The sequence below is a fragment of the Perca flavescens genome, chromosome 8 (assembly GCF_004354835.1).
Source record: "Perca flavescens isolate YP-PL-M2 chromosome 8, PFLA_1.0, whole genome shotgun sequence".
Taxonomy (NCBI): Eukaryota; Metazoa; Chordata; class Actinopteri; order Perciformes; family Percidae; genus Perca; species Perca flavescens.
Window position 1 is genome coordinate 32,984,129 of NC_041338.1, and position 23,977 is coordinate 33,008,105.

General features: G+C 41.3%; 1 protein-coding gene across 1 annotated transcript; it reads right to left on the reverse strand.

The window, feature by feature from the left end:
* Positions 1 to 4,559: 4,559 nt before the first annotated feature.
* Positions 4,560 to 21,951, reverse strand: drd4a (dopamine receptor D4a). Its single transcript, XM_028585977.1, has 4 exons — positions 21,697 to 21,951; positions 17,499 to 17,611; positions 8,782 to 9,368; positions 4,560 to 4,987 (listed from the first exon to the last, which is right to left on the reverse strand). Exons 1-4 carry the CDS (start codon positions 21,949 to 21,951, stop codon positions 4,773 to 4,775), a joined length of 1,170 nt encoding a protein of 389 aa, XP_028441778.1. The 3' UTR covers positions 4,560 to 4,772.
* Between the last annotated feature and the right edge of the window lie 2,026 nt (positions 21,952 to 23,977).

Here is a 23,977-nt window from a genome sequence, read left to right on the forward strand (position 1 = left end):
TATTTTATTTTTCTCTTGAGTCTCTCAGCATCATTCCTCTGGATTTCTGTGTATTCTGTTTCACATACATTTTTCATTATATGCTTTCATATTGAGTTGTCTGTGTTTAGCAGCGGAAGACAGAGTTTAGTTTTTAATATCTCAGACAGTCTGCAGTCAGGTGATCCGTCACGGTGACTCCTGATGAATCAGCTGAGACATGATGACATTTGATTCTGCTGCGTCTCGGTCCCAGCGGCGCTCAGACGTCTGCTGCTGCTTGCTGACAGTGAAGGTGACATCCCCCCCAACACACTCCCGCCCACAGGAACAGACATTTACTACATTAACATTAATTAGGATCTGTACATCTAGGCAACTTTAAAGGTCTTCTTTAAAGAATAGGGTCAGATTGTTTGTTTTAAAGGGGAACTTTTAGGGCGCCCGGATAGCTCAGTTGGTAGCGCGGGCGGTTTACTCCTCGATGCAGTGGGCCCGGGCTCGACTCCGAGCTGCGGCCCTTTGCTGCATGTCATTCCCCCCCTCTCTCTCCCCTTTCATTTCTTCAGGTGTCCTGTCAAATAAAGGCCTAACAATGCCCAAAAAAATAATCAAAACAAATAAAAAAGGTGGGGGAACTTTGATGCTAATCATCAGGTTTCTATCATATCTCGTATTTTGGGTTTCTGGAACATGTTTACATGCTTTAATGTTTCTGTCTGTTACAGCCGGGTGAATGACCGTTAACGGGAGTATAGCAGCACTTTTTACCGTGAAAAAAATCCTCAATAAAGGCTCCCAAACCAATAACTACATAACCAGACAGGAATTTGATCCAAAATTGGGGAGAAATGACCAACATCGGCAATCAAGATTACAGGTACGCCCTGTTATTAGCATGTAGCTACACGTAGCAGTGTATGTACTGTAAACACTACAGTTATGTGCCTGGGGCACATGACCATGTAACCACACTTAGCTTGAGCCGAGAGTAGGAAAAAACAGTTGGAAGCGGAGCGTTCAGAACGGTTAGAAATCTGAGGTTTTTGTTACATTTACCTCATTATTTAAAGCTTGGGTCCCGTTTAATATGAACATTCGTTCCACATAAAGAGTTTTAGTAGGGTGACCATATTTTGATTTCCAAAAAAGAGGACACTCGGCCTGGCCTCGAGACAAATCCAGGTGATTCTCAGAGGTTAATGAACATGCTTTATTATGCCTCAATTGTGCAAAAATAACTTCTGTAATAAAATAAAATCTGTACCAACATGTAACAAAATAATAGCTCTCTTTTAAAATAAATAAATAATATGAAATAATGTTCTAAATATGACCTCTTCTGTGTTAGAAAATCCAGCTTCAACAAAATATCTCTTAATACCTTTTCAATGTAATAAGATAAATAATAAAGACACTGAAACATATGTGCCAGCTTTGCACACGGTGCACTCCGCCTCTTACTTGTCTGGTCCCGACCGGGACGGTATGTGGGACATTTTTTTTGCAGTTCAACTGTGAAGCTGCACTAGTCTTGTTTTATGGTTATAAGTGGCCTGATGTTTATACTTGTGCGCTACTGTGTGCGTCGAGACGGCGTGTGTGTGTGTGTGTGTGTGTGGGGAGTGGGTGATATAGAGCGGGGGAGAAGTGAGAGTGACAGCGAGCGAGTCCTACCGACTCTAGAGTCTAAGAGAGAAACAAATGGCGTTTTTCCATTACATGGTACCTGCTCCACTCGCCTCGACTCGCTGTGCGTCCGTTTTCCATTGCAGATTTTGGTATCGCCTCAGCGTGGCTGGTTGTCATAGCGACTGCCGTGGGCGTGGCTTAGTAGCTTGCTTTTCCCATTGACATATCCCCGACGCATTTCCTGGTTCTCCGTCTCCGTAAACAACATGATATCAAAGAGATAGTTAACGTTTACTGCTCCTGATTTCCCACCGTGGTCACATATATATGACTCTAGAGTCGCTACTAGCTGCGGAGATAATCGCCGTCACTCTCTCACTTCTCCCTCGCTCACTAGCTCCCCACACACCCACATACGGCGACTCAACACACACACATCAAACATGCACACACCAGCGCACCAGTATAACCATCAGGCCACTTGTATGCTACGGAGGAGCCTCCGGCAGCAAAAAAACACCGCTGGCTAAACTATTTAAAAATGCCGTCTCTCGCTAGCAATGCAGTGATCAGTGACGCTTCTTTCCGACCAATCAGCAGCTCGCTTGGAACCTCGACTGAGCAGGTACTAAAAAAAGTACCTGTTAGCAGGTACCAGGTACTTTTTTTCGTAATGGAAAACCAAAAAAGGCGAGTAGAGGCGAGGCGAGGCGAGTAGGTACCATGTAATGAAAAAGCGCCAAAAGTGTCTCCCCTGTGTTTTCCGACCACGGTGGGAAATCTTTAGCAGGAAACGCTTCGGCATTTTGTGTGTAATGCTGCTCTGCTGTCTGCCCTGGTCCCTGTCTGTCTGCCCTGGTCCCTGTCTGTCTGCCCTGGTCCCTGTCTGTCTGCCCTGGTCCCTGTCTGTCTGCCCTGGTCCCTGTCTGTCTGCCATGGTCCCTGTCTGTCTGCCCTGGTCCCTGTCTGTCTGCCCTGGTCCCTGTCTGTCTGCCATGGTCCCTGTCTGTCTGCCCTGGTCCCTGTCTGTCTGCCCTGGTCCCTGTCTGTCTGCCCTGGTCCCTGTGTATGTGCGCGTCGCAGAGCCGCTCACAAGGCAGCCTCTCTGGAATTACGTCACACAACAAAGTAGCCTACCGTAGTATTGCGTTGAGCAAAGTTCCAGTCAATTTAAGTACACGCTTAATGGTCCCATGAAAAACAGTGAAAACCGGACATTTTAATGAATTTATAAAACCCCCCCGGACGCCCCGGACAGTAGGTAAAAAGTGGACGTTTGGTCACCCTAGTTTTACTCTTGGTACTTTAACTATATTTTTGTTTGTACTTTTGTGATTTTTACTTGTAAGAGAGTATTTTTACACAGTGGTATTGCCACTTTGACCTACTTTAAAAGATCTGAGTACTTCTACCGCTGTTTCAATATACTTGTAAGTACTGTTTTAAGACAGACTACAAATAATTATGAACATATCCTTTAACATGACAGATTTCTTTTATATTTTTTTTTCATCCATTGCTGCAGGTGGTGTGTGTGTGTGTGTGTGTGTGTGTGTGTGTGTGTGTGTGTGTGTGTGTGTGTGTCTGTCTGTCTGTCTGTCTGATTGCTGAGAAGCTTTTAAAGCTCCACATCTGTTTGTCTCCGAATTTGAAACATCAAATTTAATTTAAATGGCCTTCTGTGGAGGTCTTTATCCTGCAGGGACTCTGGTCTGGAACATACTGAGAAGCTCTGATAGTTTATTAATGAGCATTGATGCATTCCTTTCATAGTGTGTGTGTGTGTGTGTGTGTGTGTGTGTGTGTGTGTGTGTGTGTGTGTGTGTGTGTGTACCATTAGCTAGTTTGCTAGTTACAGGCCATTAGTGACTCAAGAGACTTTAGTTCTCAGAGTTTATCCTTCAGACAGCATTACTCCCCAGATTTGGTGCTTTTTCAGGTTGGGGCACATTTTGACTAATAGGAGGCACCGGCTTTAAGACTAAATCCAGGAAAAATAAAATAAAAAATAATAATGCGTTTGTTGGATGTACTGGAGTTTCTGTAGGACTTTGTATGATGTATCGTAAAGAATTATAAGGCAGTAATCAATTCTGTATGTGATGAAGGCACAGATCAAGGTTTGGGCAGCAGAGAAGGAGAGTGATGGGCGGAGACGAGCTATGTTCTTAAGGGGGGAAAAAAAAGGCAGTCCAGGTGATTTGATTGACGTGGCGTTCGGGGGTGAGGTTGCTGTCGAAAATAACTGAAGTTGCGGATTGTTTGGGGAAGGCTCAGGCCCCCTAATGATCAGTAAACTCCTCCAATTATATGAAAGATGGGAACATAATTGGTTGCAGCCTTATTTTGCACTGTCAAAACTGCATTAAGTGGAGTATATACCATTTTCCAAACATCTTATCATCTGGGTGATTTGACCGTAGTCTTTATCAAGGATGTTTGATTTCCGGGATTGCTCAGGTGACGCCAGATGTCCCTCTTTTTCGGCCAGATGTCCGTCACCTTCCTCTTTCTTTGTGTTGGCGTTCTAACCTCCGGTGGATTTGTGAAGACTATGGTTAACTGCTCCTCAGATCTCTGCAGGGTAAATCCAGACAGCTAGCTAGACTATCTGTCCTATCTGAGTTTTCTCACGCACGACTAAAACAACTTTTGAACGTACCCATGTTCCACCAAAACAAGTTCCTTCCCGAGGGTGTTTTGCAGAGGCACCGTCATTGACTCTGGCGCCTAGCCCCGCCCAAGACGATTGGTTTAAAGAAATGCCAATAAACCAGAGCACGTTTTTTCTCCCATCCCGGAATGCTGTGTGGACTATAGCCAGACCTTCCTGCGCAGCGCTGTGGAGGAAGGTCTGGCAATGCGTAGACCATAAAAATCCAGCATTTTTATTTAAACTTTTATTCTGAAAAGATGAATTTCAACATATAAAATCAGTCTTTGTTGGTTGTGTGATGTAGTTGTTTTGCGTTTCCTCGGAGTTTGTTCCTCAGCTTCTTCACAACTACACAAAGCTCTAACAAACTTTGCTGTCGTCACATGTAGAAAAATAAAAACCTCACAGAGGACAAAAACAATGGCCAAGTACACAGACTACAGACAATAAATCAACAGTCGGAAGTTGCAGCTGAAAAATTGCCCATGCAGCAGTGGCAGCGCCATCAGGCGTTCTTGGAGAAGCAGCGATGCAGGAACTTTTTGAAGAAGTTCCTGAACTCGGTGTTGAAGACGGTGTAGATGATGGGGTTGAGAGCGCTGTTGACGTAGCCGAGCCACGTCACCACGCTCATCAGGGCTGGTGGGACGTGGCAGCCCTGACAGCGAGCTCGCATCGTGTGGAGGACAAAGAAGGGAGTCCAGCAGAACAGGAAGGCACCTGCACGAGAAGAAGAATCAGAAGAGACCCTAAGAGTCTACAGTAGAGAAAGACAGAAACACCAAAAACCTCACTCGATTTTACCAACATTTAGATAAACCCTATTCTGAATAGTTTGATTTACTAATGAAGCGGAACCAACTTACTAACTAACCATACTAACAATGGATCTATTTACCAGCCCACTAACTGCATTCAGCCCTACTCTCAGGATGAATTGTTGATGAGCTAAGGAAGCAGAGCTTCACCCACCTATTGACTTTCATACTTCACAAACCTATGAACTTACCTAACTACCTGAAAACCTACCTACCAATAACCGCTGGTAGATTACCCTTGGGATGGGACCCTACCAACTCACCTACCAGATTTCTTTTTACAGTTTCAGCAGTGATCCAGAATGAAAAACTTAATGGACAGTTTCCTGCTTGCTGTGGAGACATTATTATTCTACATTTTTATTTTTTCCTTTTTAATTTGTTTGTAATCTGCGGAAAATTCTACAGAATTCTGTGACTGCAGATTCTTTGTGGGCTTGGTAATTACTAACCTAAAAACCTACCTACCAAAGTACCAAGTTCCCCATTTTCAAACTTACCAACTCACCTATTTACCTACCAACTCACCATTTACTTACCTACCCTCCTACAAAGTTACTTACTTACCAACATACTTACCAATATACACAAACTGACCGACCCATCTACCAATTTGTTGCCGAGTCAAATGAGATAATGAGGCAACTTGAGCTCACCTACCAAGTTATTTGTTTCCCAAACTACAAACTGATCTACCTACCAACCTAACTTCCCACCAGTCTGCCAACTTCCTATCCATGCACCTACAGACCTACCTACCTACCTACCTCCCAATCTACCTACATACCTATTGATGACCTTCTAATGTAAGTGATCACGTCAGTTATTCCACAGGTAGCACAACGTAGATCAGTGGTAGTTAAGTGTAATTTGCTGACAGCCAGTGGCAGAGTTGTAAGAATATTTCAGTAAAGGAAACTATAGAAAACCAGACCAGAGTTTACTCAACACCAAAGAACTGCATTATTTTTATCTGATTCTATTAATGCAGATTTACCAAATCTTGCATTGGTTAAACTATTTGAAAATGAGCCATTTTCTTTATATAGTTAAGCCTTGCTCTCATATCACCTGAACTGTTAGGGGAGCTAATGACGCAAAGAACATGAGAACTACCTGCAGTCTGACCAAGCCTTATGTAATAATTGGATTTCAGATTAAAGGGGCTGCAGGATTAGCTGCTGTGTGCTAAAGGGAATCACTTGAACGTATTAGAACCAACACTGCTATTAATAGGAAGACCTTTTCTAACTGATGTGTTAGTGCCTCTGAACAGACATCAGAGGTGGAGGTGTAGCATTCAGGTACCCAACAGTTCACCCTATGTCACTATTCATGTACGTTTTTTGGGGGAATGGATGGATAACTTTTTACTAAATCTTTTGTAACTCTGAAATAACTTTGCGATAACTAATCTAAATGTTTGTGAGCTAATGTTTGTTCCATGTGAGACCAACCACAGTCAGTGTCGGGCCGAAACGGTTTTCTCACTGACCCGTTAACACTTTGCATTAAAGTTACTAAACTCTGATTTTTTTTTACTAGGAGTTGATATCAGTTTTGTGTCGTGAGTTCAGTGAACAAACTTGTCCAGGATGTGTCGCATTTGGCAGACAATGTGTGGATTAAGACACCAACTAATTTGGTAAACAGTAAACAGATTACTTACTGACCATCACACAGTATTTACATTGCAGTCACTAAACCTTTTAATAATTTGACATTTTGGAGGAGTCGCCTTGTTCGCTGTTTTACCAGGAGTCGATCAATGTCAATGTTTTGTGTCATTGAGTTCAGTAAACACATTTGTCCAGGATATGTTACATTTGGCAGACAATGTGCAGGTTTAGCCACCAACTAATTTTGGAATCAACCTACATTTTCCACCAGATCGGCCATTTTTTAATGGTTAGTTTGAGAACGGTCATTATGACTGATTGCCTGATCAATCATCAATCTTGCTGTTAGACGATCGGGTGGATTTTGGTCATTTTGGTCAGCTTTGAGCAGTCCTACAGAGTTATTTCATGAGTTGACTGAACTGGGATGGAAATAAAACAGACAGATTGTCTTCATCTTCCAGCCGACTGCAGCATCATATTCTTTTTTTCTTCCTGCTTTCTGTTTGAAGTTGGAATTTGCAAAAAAGTAATGCCGCCTTTCATCTTTTTGTCGTCATTGTTACAGACACGGTCGTTGTGTTTGAACATTCAGAACAGACAGGGGCAAAAAACGTTCACGAAGTGAGAGTGCACCACGACCAGCTCGTACCCAGCGCACAGTCACCTATTCTGGGATAACTGAACCAGCAACTACCGCTGACCTGACAGAGCACAGGTTTCTGTATTACATTGTATGTGACGTTTTCTAGTGGTGGGAATCTCTTGGCACCTCACGATTCGATTTGATGAAATTCAGAGGCCAACGATTTGATTCTAAACCGATTATCGATGCATCTCAATGCAACAATTTTTTTATTTCCATGCGTGATTCTGAGTTTGCTACTCAGATTTTGCTAATCACTTCCTAGACAAAGCAGCTAGACAAAGCTTAGATTTTGACATATATTTGTCCCACACAAGTTTTAATGAAATGTTTTGTCTACTGAGGTTTTTGTTTTGTAGTTATTCCGAGCTTAAGCCTCAAACATGCTTGTGAAAGTCCCCTTCTCTCCCAGTAATCTTCCATGTCAGGGGCTGAGTCATGTTTAAAGGTGGAGAATTGGCTTCTTAGAACATGAAACATGAGGTGGTCAGTAATGTGATAAAGTAGATGAACAGCCTATATGTGTTTTGCCTAATTATTTGATGTATGTTTTATAAGATCATGTGTATATATACAAAATGTTATTTTATTTTTTCCTTTTGGCCATTTTTGTGTGTTTTTTTTTTCTGCACTCTTGCCTAAACTCTAAGTTGTTGTCTATTATCCCATCTTCTTTCAGTCACTCTGTTTTCTGATTTGTACTTGTCTGGAGTAGGGTTGGGTATTGTTTGGGTTTTTTTCCATACCGGTGCTAAATCGATACTTTTAAAACTGTGCCGGTGCCTGAACCGGTACTTTTCAATAAAGTAAAAAAAAAAGAAGGAAAAGAAAGAAGGGTAGTAAACAACAGTCAGTGACTTGTTTATTGCTAAGGCCGTGGTCAAAATTAAAGATTTAATAATAATGTAATAACTATAACAATAACTTATTTCACCAGTAAGTTGTTGTTGAACCCCAGATGGGAAAAGGGTATTTTACAATTACTGTGAATGCACCACGAGGCTATCTGTTTTAAGTGAATCTGTGTTGTTTAATTCCGACAACGGTTGAGAAATGCAAACAACCCAGAGAGTTGTTTTCTCCTATTCCAGACCTTACTCCACAGCGCTGTTGAGATAGGTCTGTCAGTGTGAGACTACCTGAAGTGTTGCAGGAGTTATGACCCTCTATGACTGTTTCCTTTCTCTGTGCACTTTGAAAGCAGGTGCAGTTGTGCCAGAAACCCCTGACTCTACAGTGGCCCGAGGCCCAGAGCTCACCCCTATATTGTGAGATCGCTCAGTTTCAGCTTGTGGCATTCATCAGGCTCACATTAAGTATACAATAAACCACCAGTGTTGAATTCTGGATCCTTTAATCTAGTTGCCCAGTTTATTGGTAGTCCAGTCTTGTGTGGTAGGGCTAAAACTGCTTAACAGGAAGTGAACTCACCCACAACGACAGGAAGCACCTTCATGGCCTTCCTCTCCCGGTTGTTGATCTTGGCCGTCTTCCTCCTGCGAGGGTCTGGGTTGAACTTGATCTCGGTGAAGCTGACGGTATGCACAGGGCCGCCCCTGTCCTCTGAGTGGAAGGGCTTTTCTGTGGACGGGAAGACGGACGGCTCATCCAGATTCTCCGTCAGCTCCCTCTCTATGATGGGCGGCAGCGGCGGCGGCAGCGAGGCCAGCGGCGGCAGCGCGGCGGCGGCCTCCTGCAGCTTGCGGCAGGCCGTGATGCTGTTCTTCAGCTTGGCTTTACGCGCCTCCTCCCAGCGCCGCAGGCCACGGAACATGCCGCAGTACAAGAGCAGCATGATGGGACACGGGATGAAGAAGGAGCACACGGACGAGTACAGGACGTAGTCGTCGTTCTCTAGTTTGCACTCGGCGGGGTCGCGGCCCGGCACGTTGTTGATGCCGAACATGATGGGTGAGGCCACCGCCAGGGCCATGATCCAGGTGGCCGACAGCAGCAGCGCCTGCCGCAGGTCCACGTGCTTCCTGTTGTAGGCGAGAGGGATTAACACGGCGATGAACCTGCAACGAGTGAGAGACATTTTACAATCTGTGGCCCCTGAAATGACAAACTGACAGCCCATAATACAATTTTTTTAAATGTATGTTGGGTTGATGTGAAGCTTGTTTTATTATTATTTATTGATGACTTATATTGGTTTATGAAAGTTCAGACAGTAATGCAACCAGATATGTTAGAGATGGCCATTTGTAAATAATTTACAGAAGATGAATTACATTTTGTTGTCCAAGTACCTGTTACTTATGGAGGAAATGTTTGAATTTATGAATTATTTATTCATAATTCAAATTGAAAGTCCAAAGAGAAATTGAAAGTCCAAAGGGAAAACAAAGCGAGATCAAATTAAAAATATTATTATTTTTTAAATTTTCCATTTGGCTTTGGCTTTTGAATTTAATATTTGGCTTTTGAATTTCAATTTAACATTGGATTTTAATTTTCATTTAATATTTGGCTTTTGAATTTCAATTTAACATTGGATTTTAATTTTCATTTAATATTTGGCTTTTGAATTTCAATTTAACATTGGATTTTAATTTTCATTTAATATTTGGCTTTTGAATTTCAATTTAACATTGGATTTTAATTTTCATTTAATATTTGGCTTTGGAATTTCCATTTAACATTGGATTTTAATTTTCATTTAATATTTGACTTTTGAATTTCCATTTAACATTGGATTTTAATTTTCATTTAATATTTGGCTTTTGAATTTCCATTTAACATTGCCTTTTCATTTGGACTTGACACATGTCAATGTAAATGAGGAGGCGTGGCGCAAAGGCTGATGGGAGGGTCTGAAACCAAAGGGGTGTAGAGGCACCTTATGAGCAGCAGGGGGAGCTTACTGCTGAGGAGCTCACTGTTAAGCATCTGTCTGCAGATTCACCACTAGGCTGGGTCTTGTTTCACATGATAGAAAATGATGATGTAAGCTAAACACAAACCACATTTCATGCTACAACCGTGAAGTTTTCATATAGTTACTATAATTGGATCGCCTCCCTGCTGGCCGGCCAGTGATGCTCACAGACACCGCTGTTAGCTGGAAGTCTGAAAAAGTAGCCTACACGGGCTGTACAAAAGGCCGTCAATCAGGAGTGATAGTTGTGAGTAGGCTCCATGTTGGAGAATAGCGCGGACACGCACCTCACATCGCGCGCACCAACCGGAGAAAAAAGAGAGAGAAAGAAAAAGGAGAGGTCGCAGTTCGGACGATGACTATCCGGTTGAGATTGTGTGTGTGTGCGTCCTCGAGATCTGACCACACACAAACACACGTAAGCAGAGCTTCCCACACCCATGTTTCTACTGTTGCTTAATAAAATATAACATCAAAAGAGAGAAGTTGTCTGAGTCGTGTTTTAAACAGACACACCTGGGGCGAAGTTGGGAACCAGAATCAGCTTTAAATCCAGTCCTAATCTAGTCCTCACTAACACGGGCCCAATTATAGTAACTACATGAAAACTTCACGGTTGTTGCATGAAATGTGGTTTGTGTTTAGCTTACATCATCATTTTCTATCATGTGAAACAAGACCCAGCCTAGTGGTGAATCTGCAGACAGATGCTTAACAGTGAGCTCCTCAGCAGTAAGCTCCCCCTGCTGCTCATAAGGGGCCTCTGCACCCCTTTGGTTTCAGACCCTCCCATCAGCCTTTGGGCCACGCCTCCTCATTTACATTGACATGTGTCAAGTCCAAATGAAAAGGCAATGTTAAATGGAAATTCAAAAGCCAAATATTAAATTAAAATTAAAATCCAATGTTAAATTGAAATTCAAAAGCCAAATGAAAATTAAAATCCAATGTTAAATTGAAATTCAAAAGCCAAATATTAAATGAAAATTAAAATCCAATGTTAAATTGAAATTCAAAAGCCAAATATTAAATGAAAATTAAAATCCAATGTTAAATTGAAATTCAAAAGCCAAATGAAAATTAAAATCCAATGTTAAATTGAAATTCAAAAGCCAAATATTAAATGAAAATTAAAATCCAATGTTAAATTGAAATTCAAAAGCCAAATATTAAATGAAAATTAAAATCCAATGTTAAATTGAAATTCAAAAGCCAAATATTAAATGAAAATTAAAAGCCAATGATACATTGAAATTCAAAAGCCAAATATTAAATTCAAAAGCCAAAGCCAAATGGAAAATTTAAAAAATAATAATTTTTAATTTGATCTCGCTTTGTTTTCCCTTTGGACTTTCAATTTCTCTTTGGACTTTCAATTTGAATTATGAATAAATATTTCCTCCATAGTTACTTTGTTCAATGACAATACAATTGAATCTAATCTAACCAATCTGATGACTGTTGATACAAAAAGGAGGCACATCGAGTTAACGGTCAGGTTTTGTGTTTGTTACAGGGGGCTGTCTGTGTAAACTCTCACAATTAAGCTGGTGCTCTGAAAAGGTCTCAAAAAAAAATCTGGATGTTGGAGTTAGTTAAACCAATGTTAAAATGATAAAATTATTTTTCAATAGACATATTTTTGGTTTTTGTGTGAAAAGAGGGAGAGCTCAGCACCCCTAAAAGCTCTGACCCTAGAATCGCCCCTGCATTTTCTTCCTTTTCTTTTGTTCTTTAGAATGATTTAGATATTCTTAAAGGTTTAGTAAAGCGAAATGTACAGTTTCTCCTGAGGTTGGCGCTAGAAGAAAAGTCAAAGGATCATTAAAAAAAAAAAAAAACAAGTTTCATGTGTTCTTGCCTTCAGCGCGGGCGATGCGCTGCGGCGATGCGCTGCGGCGATGCGCTGCGGCGATGCGCTGCGGGCGATGCGCTGCGGGCGATGCGCTGCGGGCGCTGCGCTGCGGGCGATGCGCTGCGGGCGATGCGGTGCGGCGATGCGGTGCGGCGATGCGCTGCGGCGATGCGCTGCGGACGGTGCGTATGGTCTTTCATACTGATTACGGTCAGAGCAGCTCAAAAAACTTCTCTCCTGTAGCCAATCATTGTGCGTTGTTAGAAAATGTTGGAGGCGCGCGGCTCGGCCTTCAAGACCCCCAGCAGACCCTCCGCACCCAGGTCGTGTTTGTGTCATATCGCCGAGCACGCCGAATGCAAGAAGCATGAAACACGTTTAATGGGTTCATCCTCTGGTGAGCAGGAACATTATGAAGACATTTTAGGACAACCTGAACGATAGTTTGAGTGGATAAAACACTCTTTTATTTCTGCAGGTGATGCTACTGAAGAGCTTTTCTTTGTGTTGACATCTCAAGAGTAAAAATAAAATAAAAAAACGGTTTAAAATAACAACATAAAATACAGAAATAACCACAAAAATAACATAAAATACAGAAATAACCACAAAAATAACAACATTCACCTTTCATTGTCTTATTAATTGCAACCATTTAAAACTAACTAATTTGAATCTTGACAGAATCAGAGCACTCTTCTTTCTTTGCCGTTTTTATTTTCACAGCAGACAATCTGACCTTTCACAGCCGGATCTAAAAAAGTTAATGATGCTTTCATGCAGCAGTTAATAATGATCGTTACGCTTGTGATTGACCGGTCAAAATGTCCTTGGTCAATTATTTAATTCTTTCTTTAAATAGCTGGTCCCATTGAGATCAAAATGTATTGTTCAAGTGACTGTGCACAAAAGAGGAACAATGAGCAGGGACAAAAACACAGAGCATTCGTCATAAATAACTAAAACACAATTATAAGGGGTATTCAAAATGTCGTTTAAAGCCAGTCTTTCCAAGTTCTGCTCAGTACAGATAAAGAGGTTTTAAACATGTAGTGAACATTGTTAGTTGAGTTTAGGCAACAAAAATACTTAAGGTTCGGAAATCATCAGGCATTGGCTTAAAACGAGTCACGTAAAACTATTAAATTGAGATTGTAACTGCGTCAGGAACTCCGGAAAAGTCGGTTAATTTCAAACTTTGTCACTTCACCTCCTCATTTGCTCCCCCAATATTTACTACAGCCACGAGAGCTCGCTGCCTAACAGCCAACATACATATGGGTCGTCATGTGCATGCTTGCACAATCGACCTATACGGTCGTTTTCTGGGTGAGGACGCAACCTGGTCTCACGCCAGTTCATGAAATGGTCATGTTATTTTGATTTATTGATTCGTGTACAGGTCACGATTTTCTCGTTTATTTCACAAACTGCCATGACACTGGGCTGCTCTGGGGGACACAACAACAGGGAAATGAAACGCCACACGCCGGCCACAACAACGGGACAGTTGTAGTTAGGAAAATAACAACGTGGAAAGGAACTGTCACACGCAGGAGACGCCGACAACAACGTGACGGTTGTGGTTAGGAAGAAAATAACGCAGAAAGGAACTGCAACACGCAGGGCGCGATCTCCGCTCTCTGATGTGAAAGTCCTGAGTTGTTTGACCCGTCCACCCCCCTGACCAACCTCCCTGTGCGGATTTTCGCCTTATCAATACTACTCGCTACCGTAATCGTTCTGTGATCACGAAATATGCTTCCCATTGAAATACATTACTTTAAAATACGTGCTTACCGCATGAAAATTACGACATTAACGTGTTCAGTACACAAATCAATAGATCCAATAACGTCACCATTTCACGAACTGCCATGAGGCTGGGCTGGAGGACGGTCTGAATGAGGACAGCCGAAACAGCATTACACTGTGAAGGTTTACACCAAGAATATTGGAGTTCAGCAGAGGGACTTCGGCTCCCTGTGGGAGAAACTGGTGGCTGAGAATGCAAAGAAAATGATTAGCCAACTAGACTGCATACAGAGTTCTCCACAATGCCTCCGAGGAGAACTTATCGCTATTCCAAGTCTTGTATTACTTCTGCTATCAGGCTGCTCAACACAAACAATGCTCATCTTCAAAGATGGCTATCACAGAGACTATTGTACATTTTCTTTTATATTGATTTATTATTGCCTTTATTTATTGTCTATTATGTATTGCCTTTATTTATTGTCTATTATGTATTGCTTTTATTTAATGCTTTTAGTTATTGTAACCTGTCCCCATATCTTTTTAATATGTTTCCTCTGGTATCTTTAAAAAATGTTAACTACTATTTGGTGAGCGTTTGTTGGAACTGACTTTATGAACTGGGAAGCTGTAATAGAATTGCCAATTGGGATTAACTAAAGTGTCTGAACTGAACAAAAGAATGACCTCTTTAACTTTCAAGAACAAGAAATATGAATGACAGTCTGGCTCAGGGGCCCCCCCCCTCAGCGCCTGGACCCACGGTCCTGTTCAGTAATCCATCCCTGAATGACAGCAAGTCATCAGTCAGTTTGCTGTTAAAAACCTTCAAACCTGCAGAGACATCAGAAGCCTGTGGACAGGTGGACTCTCTGCAGACCATCGGGATCGGTTTCGTGCCTGCTCCCTTTGAATTATTCAGACTCTTAAACCTCTAACTGCTGCCGGCTGCTTCAAAAAGCTTCAGATTATCACCATCAGTCTACGTTAGCTTTACTGCCGCCGTCAGTCTCCGATGTAATCATATTTATCTGGAGTTGGGACACCAGATTCAAGCAGCAGCTTCTAGTTTCATCCTTCAACATCAGCCGAGAGTTTGGATAATCTCATTGCGTCAATCTAAGGAGACGCATTCCTCCATTTGAGGCTTTAAATTGTTCGGATTTTTCTTCTTTTGGAGCTTTTACAGGAAACACACAAGAAGGTTATCGTCATATTTCCACATGAGAGTGAACTGTGGCATGATGTCTGATGTTTGGTGGAGAGCTGAAACGTCCTCAGGACTCTGGTTTTGATAATCCGCTGGTTGACCTGCGACCTGAAGGACGACTTACAACTCAGGTTATGACACGGAGGCTTTCAGTTACGGCTGAACTTTGACCCCTTCCTTTTAATTAACTGCACAGAGTTTCCTCTGATATTCCTGCAGGACTTTTAGGGTTTGTTTGTGCTGCAGAGCTGCGTCTGAATCACTTGCATCTTCCTCACTACTGCTAGAGGAAATTCACCGTGATAAAAACTGTTTGCTCCGGTGAAACATTCGGTCAAATCCAGGGACTTTTTTTTAGGTGTTCTGGATGAATTTGTTGAATTGTTTTTGGTCATGCTAGCAAGACGGTGGTCGGTCATTCTCCCTCTATAATTGTATACAAACATTCACAGTCTCCAGACGATAAATCCTGACATTGGTGGTCTCCAGACCACCAATCAGTGGAAAACTGATCTTCAACTGCAGATGTAGATATGTACCCAAGATGTTCAAACTTTCCATTATATTCAATGTATGAGTTACAGACGTTGATACAAACTGCTTCCATCTGCTGATGAACCAACGTACTGGCATCAAAAAAATACTTAAAAGTTCCAAAAAGTAGAAGTACTCATGCTAAATTGCTCATTTCAGAAAACATATTACTGGATCATTACCTGCACTGCTTTCTTTCGTGAATGGGTTAGTACGATACTGTACAAAAGACTTTTCCTTTAGCGCCACCATGAGGTTGTAATTTTGTGGTTTTGAGTGAAATTTCTCCCCAATTGATGGTTTGCTATGAAACTGTTCTAATGAATTTCCTTGATGAATTTTTTTGATAATTTGTTTGTTTGTGTTTCTCTTTCGGTTTTAAGGCCTGGCGAGGTCGGTGACTCGAGTCTGTTCGGTGTGTTCCGCGCCGTCGTCAGTCGGAGGAGCCGTCGGCGTTCATTTGGGCCGATTTGACTTGTTGAATCGGCCAGTGGGCAGTCGGACTCAATGACCAATCTGATTGGTGGGGCGTTAACCCGGAAATGAAAAGTCTGACTAAGCCTCTCAAAATCAGACGATCTGAAATGAAGACAGATTCAGCAACTGCACGGCCTATTTCTCGCTTACAATGTTTTCAGAAACACGTTTCAGTGAACTATTTTCGTAAAATACGAGACAAGTGTATCATTGAAGTTGTAGTTGGTGGCGGTGTTATACTGGAGTGCATTATATTGAAAGATGTTTCTAATAGTCCGCCCCTTTTTTTAAGAAACAATTCGCACATCCAACAATTCTTCGATGCAGATGCGTTGAAAAATATCACATTAGACCGGAAAGGGAAGCTTCTTTTTGTCCCCTCTAGACCTTCGTTTAGAGTTTTTTCAACCATTAAGCGTACTCTTACGTCTCTTCACTAAATGGTGATGCTGTCGCAGGAGCAGAGTTCGGGATCTTCTTGTTTCAAGTCTAATATTCTGTCCTTGTCATAGATGGTGTGGACAAAATATTTGGAGAAACACCTCTCAATATAATGCAGTTTAGTTCAACACCACGTTACTCAATAAGTAACGTAGTTAGATGAACACTTCTCTGACAGTGTAAATCTAAACACTATTATCTTTGTAAAGGCAGAATTTATGGCAGAGTTGATGTATTAGATCACATTTGATTATAAAAGTGTACCTAGTCTTGATTAACCAAAGTATATTTTCAGGAAAATTGCCTGGATGTTCCCCACCTTCCGCTCTCTGTGTTGCCATTGTCTACCTTCGTTCGCTTCGGGAAACAAGAACAAACTTAGAGCTAGCAAGCTACACACTGAAAATGATAAGTTTTGAAGAAAACATTTGGATCCTGCAACAAGGCAGGCCTGCTTGTTCCTTTCGGGGAACCATTGTAAAGATTTACAAAGAATATGTTTCGGTCATTTCCTCTCTAACTGGGACGTTTTGGGACCGATCGGCGGGATTCCTGTGGACGAAGTACACACGGTGATACACTGGTAAGAGCAAATTATGTTTAACCACATCGCACACCGCAATGAAAGACTAAAGTGTGCCTAATAAAGTTGCCGCTGAGTGTATATGATATACAACATATACATAAGTAGGATTTTGGATGCAGGTCATTGCTTGTAACAGAGTACTGTATCACGGTGTGGTATTGGTAAAGATCTTATGACTTCTTCCACCGCTGCTACCACTTTTTTTTTACTACAATGACTTTTCACAGACTGACCTGCTGGGTGTGTGCGTGCGTGTATATTGGTCTTGAATATTATAGTTACTGTGTCATCTTTTCTTGATTTTTGTTTGGGTGGTGATGACGAACATTAAGGTTTGATTGATTCTTCATCATATGTGTGTGTGTGTGTGTGTGCGTGTGCGTGTGTGTGTCTTTAGTTGAGCACCGACCTGTCGACGCTGATGGCGCAGAGGTTGAAGATGGAGGAGGTGCAGAGCATCACGTCCATGGTCATCAGGCCGTCACAGAGGGTGGTGCTGAGGGTCCACACGCCGTCCTGGAACTGAGAGGGACACACTCAGTACATCTGCTGATGAAGACTGCGTGATTAGGTCAAAAGCCCCAGAAGAAGCCAGTAAGTGGACCTTGATTGAGACGGGTTTTCTTTATTGTATATTTATAATTAATACATTTTATATATGTATAATATAGCTAGGTTTTGGTGGTCAAATGTTTGTTCAGTACAAAACAAACCAACAAAAAGTTAACTGTGAGGACTCAAGTGTTCGAGTTCATCATAGTTTTAGGGTCAAGTCAGTTAAAGATGAATTAGGCAAATGAATGAGAGTAAAATAAAACAAAGAGACAATTTAGATTTCTGCTGCTGTCGGATGAGGTGTTGTAAAATCCGCTCAGTGATGTCATGGGAGGGGGCGGGGCGTCACCTGAGGGTCAGCTGGAGTTCAGTGTTAACGGTTAAAGGGAAAGTTCACTGATTTCAAAGCCCGGACCTCACTAACGTGTTGTTTTTTAAACTGAGTCCCAAAAAAACATGGATTAATGGATAGATGGATGGATGGATGTATGGATGGATGGATGGACAGACATACTGACACTCCTTTGGATGGACAGATGGATGGACAATAATTATAATCCAGATGTATTATATTTTATTCTGAAATGTGCCATTTTTTGGTACTTTAATTAAGTATAACTACAGCAACCTGTATCTCAAACAAATGCTTTTACCCAAGTAAAATGATGAATGACTTTTACCTGAAGCACAGTATTCGTACGTTGTGGTATTTGTGTTACCACAACGTAATGTTTAATCACACTTTTGATTAACACAAATCCATCACAGCAGATGTGTAAAACAAGGTGCATCAGTATGGAGCTAAATCGGGGCCAAATGTTTTGTTCATTCGAAAAAAATATATATAGTTGAAAAAATAAAGCTTGAAATTGAAAATTTAAGTTTTGGTCAAAACTTGGAAAAAATAAAACCATGTATTTGAACTAAAAATAAGTGTACCAATTTTTCTTTCAGTTTGAATAAAATATAGATTCAATTCTGGAATTATTTTGAATAAATTATAAATTTTCATTTTTCACTTTTATATTTGTTTTCAGTTCCACATTTCATGTTTTCAGATTCAAAAGTTATTTTTTTTACGGCTTCAAATTTTTTTTTGGCTTCAAATCTTTTTTTTTTCGTTTCAGATCTGTTTTTCACTTTCAGATATTTTTTTTTTTTTTCGTTTGAGACTTTTGGCCCTGATTTGGCGTGGGGGGCGTGGCTTCAACTCAGAGGGGCGTGGTATTATGAGTGACAGCCTATCAAAGAAGGCAGAAGACTCCTCTGTCATGTTGACTTCAGGAAATGGTGTTACTGTGAGAACTATGACTGAATGCTTTCTATCCACTATATACATGTGATTTTTACTTAAACTGATGCCAGTGACAAAGTTCCATTTAAAAAAATGTTTTGGACAACAAATGGCACCAATTACATTATAAGAGCAATAAACTGTGCCAGATTGTGCAGTTCAGCAGGAACAATGACTTCTCCCACTTCCATGTATGACTTATAGCACCACAGTATTCACTGGCACCAGCCCACAGGTAGGACATGTGAAAGATATTAGCATTTTTGAATAGATACTTTGCGACGTTATCCCCTCAATGGCATTTTTTTTTTTTGATTAACACATAAAAGGAAAATAGGTGGACAGCTGGACAAAGCTGGCAATCAAGCATCGCTAGCACTAAAGTTAGCATTAACTAACGTTAGCTTCACACTAGCTGGTGTTTTACACTAATTTCAGTGTCCAGCTCAAGTTTTTTTTTACTTTAACGTGTATTGGTCTTTGTTAACCTCGGTTTGTCAGAATGACCATAACTTGACACTGGCTGCAGTGAAGAAGGTCTCCTTTTATAGAGTAGACAAATATGACTTTACATTAATGCTCTGGCCTGATAAATTACGTTTTACACTATAACGTTACATGTAACAGCATGACAGTTATGCCTTACAAAATATGCCAAGTGGGCAAACTTTGAAGGCTTCTACCACAACCTAACTTAAGTATCAGAATACACTAACTTGTCTTTTTGTATTTGTATGTCTTACTGTCTGTTTTCTGGACCGTGTGTGTCCGTAATAAAAGCTTTGATTGATTGATTGATTAACAAAGCGGACCAGGACAAGTTATGTTGTTTAAACTAACCATGAAAAGGTAACACTAGCAATGTTAGTTATCTATAATGTTTTACATTTATAAGGCTGTACGGCTGCAGGCAGCCACTGTCGAGTTATGGTCATTCTGACAAACAGAGGTTAACAAAGACCACTACACGTTAAAGTCAAAAACTTGAGCTGGACACTAAAATTGGTGTAAAAACACCAGCTAGTGTGAAGCTAACGTTAGTTAATGCTAACTTTTGTGCTAACGATGCTTCATTTCCAGCTGTCCACCTATTTTCCCTTTATGTGTTAATGACAAAAAAAAAAAATGCCACTGCGGGATAATGTCCCAAAGTATCCATTCAAAAAGGCTAATATCTTTCACATGTCTTACCTGTGGGCTGCGCCAGCAGGTTGCCTTAAGGAGCGGACGCTATGCTGACTGCCGAGTGAATACTGTGGTGCTACATTTAATGTCATACATGGAAGTGGGAGAAGTCATTGTTCCTGCCGAACTGCACAATCAGTTTATTGCTCTTATAGTGTAATTGGTACCATGTGTTGTCCAATACAATTTTTTAAATGGAACTTTGTCACTTGCATCAGTTTATTAAGTAAACATCACATGTATATAGTGGATAGAAAGCATTCAGTCATAGTTCTCACAGTAACACCATTTCCTGAAGTCAACATGACAGAGGAGTCTTCTGCCTTCGTTGTTAGGCTGTCACTCATAATACCACGCCCCTCTGAGTTGAAGCCACGCCCCCCACGCAAAATCAGGGCCAAAAGTCTGAAACCGAAAAAAATTATCTGAAAGTGAAAAACAGATCTGAAAACGAAAAAAAAGATTTGAAACCGAAAAAAAAAAAAAGATTTGAAGGCGTAAAAAAAAAAGTTTTGAATCTGAAAACATGAAATGTGGAACTGAAAACAAATATTAAAGTGAAAAATGAAAATTTATAATTTATTCAAAATAATTCCAGAATTTAATCTATATTTTATTCAAACTGAAAGAAAAATTGGTACACTTATTTTAAGTTTGAATACATGGTTTTATTTTTTCCAAGTTTTGACCAAAACTTAAATTTTCAATTTCAAGCTTTATTTTTTCAACTATATATATTTTTTTCAAATGAACAAAACATTTGGCCCCGATTTAGCTCCATACATCAGGCTCAAGTTTTTATTGATCCCATGTGCAATAAGAACTTGTAATTCTAACTTTCTCCTTGTTCATCTCAGATCTTTCTCTTATCCCTGTTCTTATTGAGGTTTTTTTTTCTCATCACTAGTAACGTCCTCTATTGTTTTTTTATTTTGTTTATGTTTTTAATTTTGCCTTGCTGTGGAAACAATTTTCCTCAAGTTTCCTCAATAAAGATCTGAAGTGTGAGAACAAAAGATGCAAATGTACTGTGTACTTGTTGATCTGCATGGTTTAAGGGATTTGTAAGGTGTAAAACCCTCTAATCAACCCCTGACTGAATGACATGACAGCCATTCCTTAAATAGCCGCACATCTTTAAAGTGACAATTGTTGTGATGACTTTTATGCTTTTTGGGGTTGATTTTCAGAGATTTGTAACCCTTAAACCCACTTGAAGCAAGCAGATACTTCATAAAACACATAACAGTGCATTCATTGATCCATTAATTAAGTTGGAAGAGATCAGAGGAAACAGAGAGGAAGCACTTTGAGTGTCTATGATAAAGAGCTATATAAATTTATTAATTATTATTATTATTTTAAGGATTAAGAATCCATTGCAGAGATAGACAGACCTGCATATGGACTCTAAGGACTCTGTGGGGCCCCTGGAACAGAGTGGGGGCCCCCTGGAACAGCTCTGCACGCAGCTGTAAAGTCAACATTTAAAGTAGAAAGCAGCTGCCTCACCTGTAGCTATCTATACCCAAACTTAATATTCCCACAGACGTGTGTTTCCGGCTGATCTCACCTCGGAGTAGACGAAGAGCGGCAGCACGAGCACCGCGAGCATCAGATCCGCCACCGCGAGACTGACGATGAAGTAGTTGGTGGTGGTCTTCAGCGCCTTCTCGGTGAACACGCTCAGACACACCAGCAGGTTCCCGCAGATGATCACAACGATCAGCAGCACCCCGAACAACAGGGCAGGCACGTTGTGTCCCCCAGCGGCCGCCTCCGGAGCCGCCGCTGCTGCCGACGCGTCCGCGCTCAGGTTGGCCTCCATCTAGGCTACGCCGCGGCTCCTCCGCTCCGTCCCGGTCCGAGCCGCAGCAGCGCGGCAAGCGGACTCTCATGAAGGCCGGGCCGGACTCTGGTCCCCGCACTGTGGTCTCATCACGGTGTCAGGGAGACTCTAACAGACTCTACTGTGGAGCTTCAGAGCGCTCCCCGCTGCGCACTTTACGCAACAAAATCCTTCGCGTAAAAGATGGTGGAAACAGGTGGAGTTTGGTTCTATTTCCAAAATTAAACACGCATCTACACCCTTAACTCATAATTGCTAAACAGGTGCTGGTGAAGTTGCGTCTGTCCTCTTGAGAAGGGAACATTTTGTGTCGCGAAGACTGAAAAGTCAAAAAGCGAGTAAAATCCTCAACTCATCGGAAGGCTGGAGAGGAAATCCAAAGTGTCCTCTCTGTTAAACGCTCAGGTTGAAGAGGGACGACCGTGCGTCGGACTGCGGGTGTTTTTAGCTCCGGTGAGTTTAACCTGCAGCAAATTAGCCGATTAAAGCCGCTTATCAGCTCGCTGTACAGTGTCCTTCAGTCCTTGAGCTGCAGCAGGAGACAGTTTGTACATCTGTCTGGCTGACGCTCTGCCTGCCTGTGTGTGTGTGTGTGTGTGTGTGTGTGTGTGTGTGTGTGTGTGTGTGTGTGTGTGTGTGTGTGTGTGTGTGTGCGTGCGTGCGTGCGCGTGCGTGTGTGTGTGTGTGTGTGTAATATGACCAATTTAGGATAGCATAGGCTGGTAGTCACAGAGAGTCGTAGCAACAAGCAGTGAAATAATTCATATAATTTAACCTATATATAATGTGTACAATAGAGGCTATATGAACCAAAATCCAGTTAAAATTGAATTATATCACATTAAAGTTGTAGGCCTAGGTATTGTAATGGGATTTTGGTGGGTTTTCAGGATAGAATAGATAATTGTAGGCTATTTTATTACATTATTGTTTCAAATATTATCTGTATAATTTAAAAATGCACCTGTGCATCATTTTATTTGTTTTTTTTATCAGTCGGACTGATCGGTCTCCCCGAGTTGGTCAAAAAAGTGCCTCGGAACACACCGAAACGATGAGATGTAATACGTCTCCATAACAGCAGGCGGCGCTAATCTGCAAGGTCGCCCAAAAATGAAAACCGGCAGCTGATTGGACGAACGCGTCACGTGGGTTTGGTTTCTCTGAAAATTCAAAGCCAGACTGTCATGGCGGCTCGTTCAGAATACGATCTCATATTGTACTAAAATAGTTCACCGAAACGTGTTTCTGGAAACATTAACAAGAGAGAAATAGGCCGTGCGGCTGCTGAATCTGTCTTCATTTCAGATCGACAAAGGTCAGTTTAAAAGATTTTCTTCAGATTTTGAGAGACTCTAGTCACGCTCATCCCGCTCCCGTTTCCGGGTTAGCACTCCACCAATCAGATTGGTCATTTGAGTCCGACTGCTGGCAGTGCCCGCCCTGCTGATTATACATGTCAAATCGGCCAAAATGAAGGCCGACGGCCCCTCGGACGGACGATGGCACGGAAAACGCCGAACAGACTCGAGTCACTGACCTTAGTGTGTCTCTGGCTTTCCTCTCAACATCTGGATTTCTTTAAATCAAGAAATCAGGCTCACATGGGCGGAGGCTGTTTAGAACTATAGAGTGTAATAAAACCATTTTCTTCAGATACAATTTCACACTGAACATTTGTATCAAGAGCATTTGAACACATCACAGCTAGTCATAAACATGAATACAACAACGTTCTAGTAAACTTGGTATTTTTATGCTCCTGTTTTTCAACCTTTTTTTCAATCGCGTTTTACTCTGTTGCACTTTGGGATTGCTTCAAACAATGGAAAGTAATTTACAAATAAAATGTATTATTATTATTACAACAGTATGTCCAAGGAAGGTTAAAAAACCATGCCAACAAGACTTGGTTAAAGGTGCACTATGAGTTCCTGCATGGTTTCAGTGCAATTTCATTTTTATCTCAAATCGTAGGCATCTCTCCTTGATTCGCTAGCTGCCT

Bases quoted from the DNA above. Each gene is read 5' to 3' on its own strand.
- drd4a (XM_028585977.1), bottom strand. From the start codon at position 21,951: ATGGAGGCCAACCTGAGCGCGGACGCGTCGGCAGCAGCGGCGGCTCCG. The intron at 17,612-21,696 runs GTGAGATCAGCC...TGTCCCTCTCAG, and splicing joins CGCTCTTCGTCTACTCCGAG to TTCCAGGACGGCGTGTGGAC. The intron at 4,988-8,781 runs GTGAGTTCACTT...CTTCTCGTGCAG, and splicing joins GGTGCTTCCTGTCGTTGTGG to GTGCCTTCCTGTTCTGCTGG.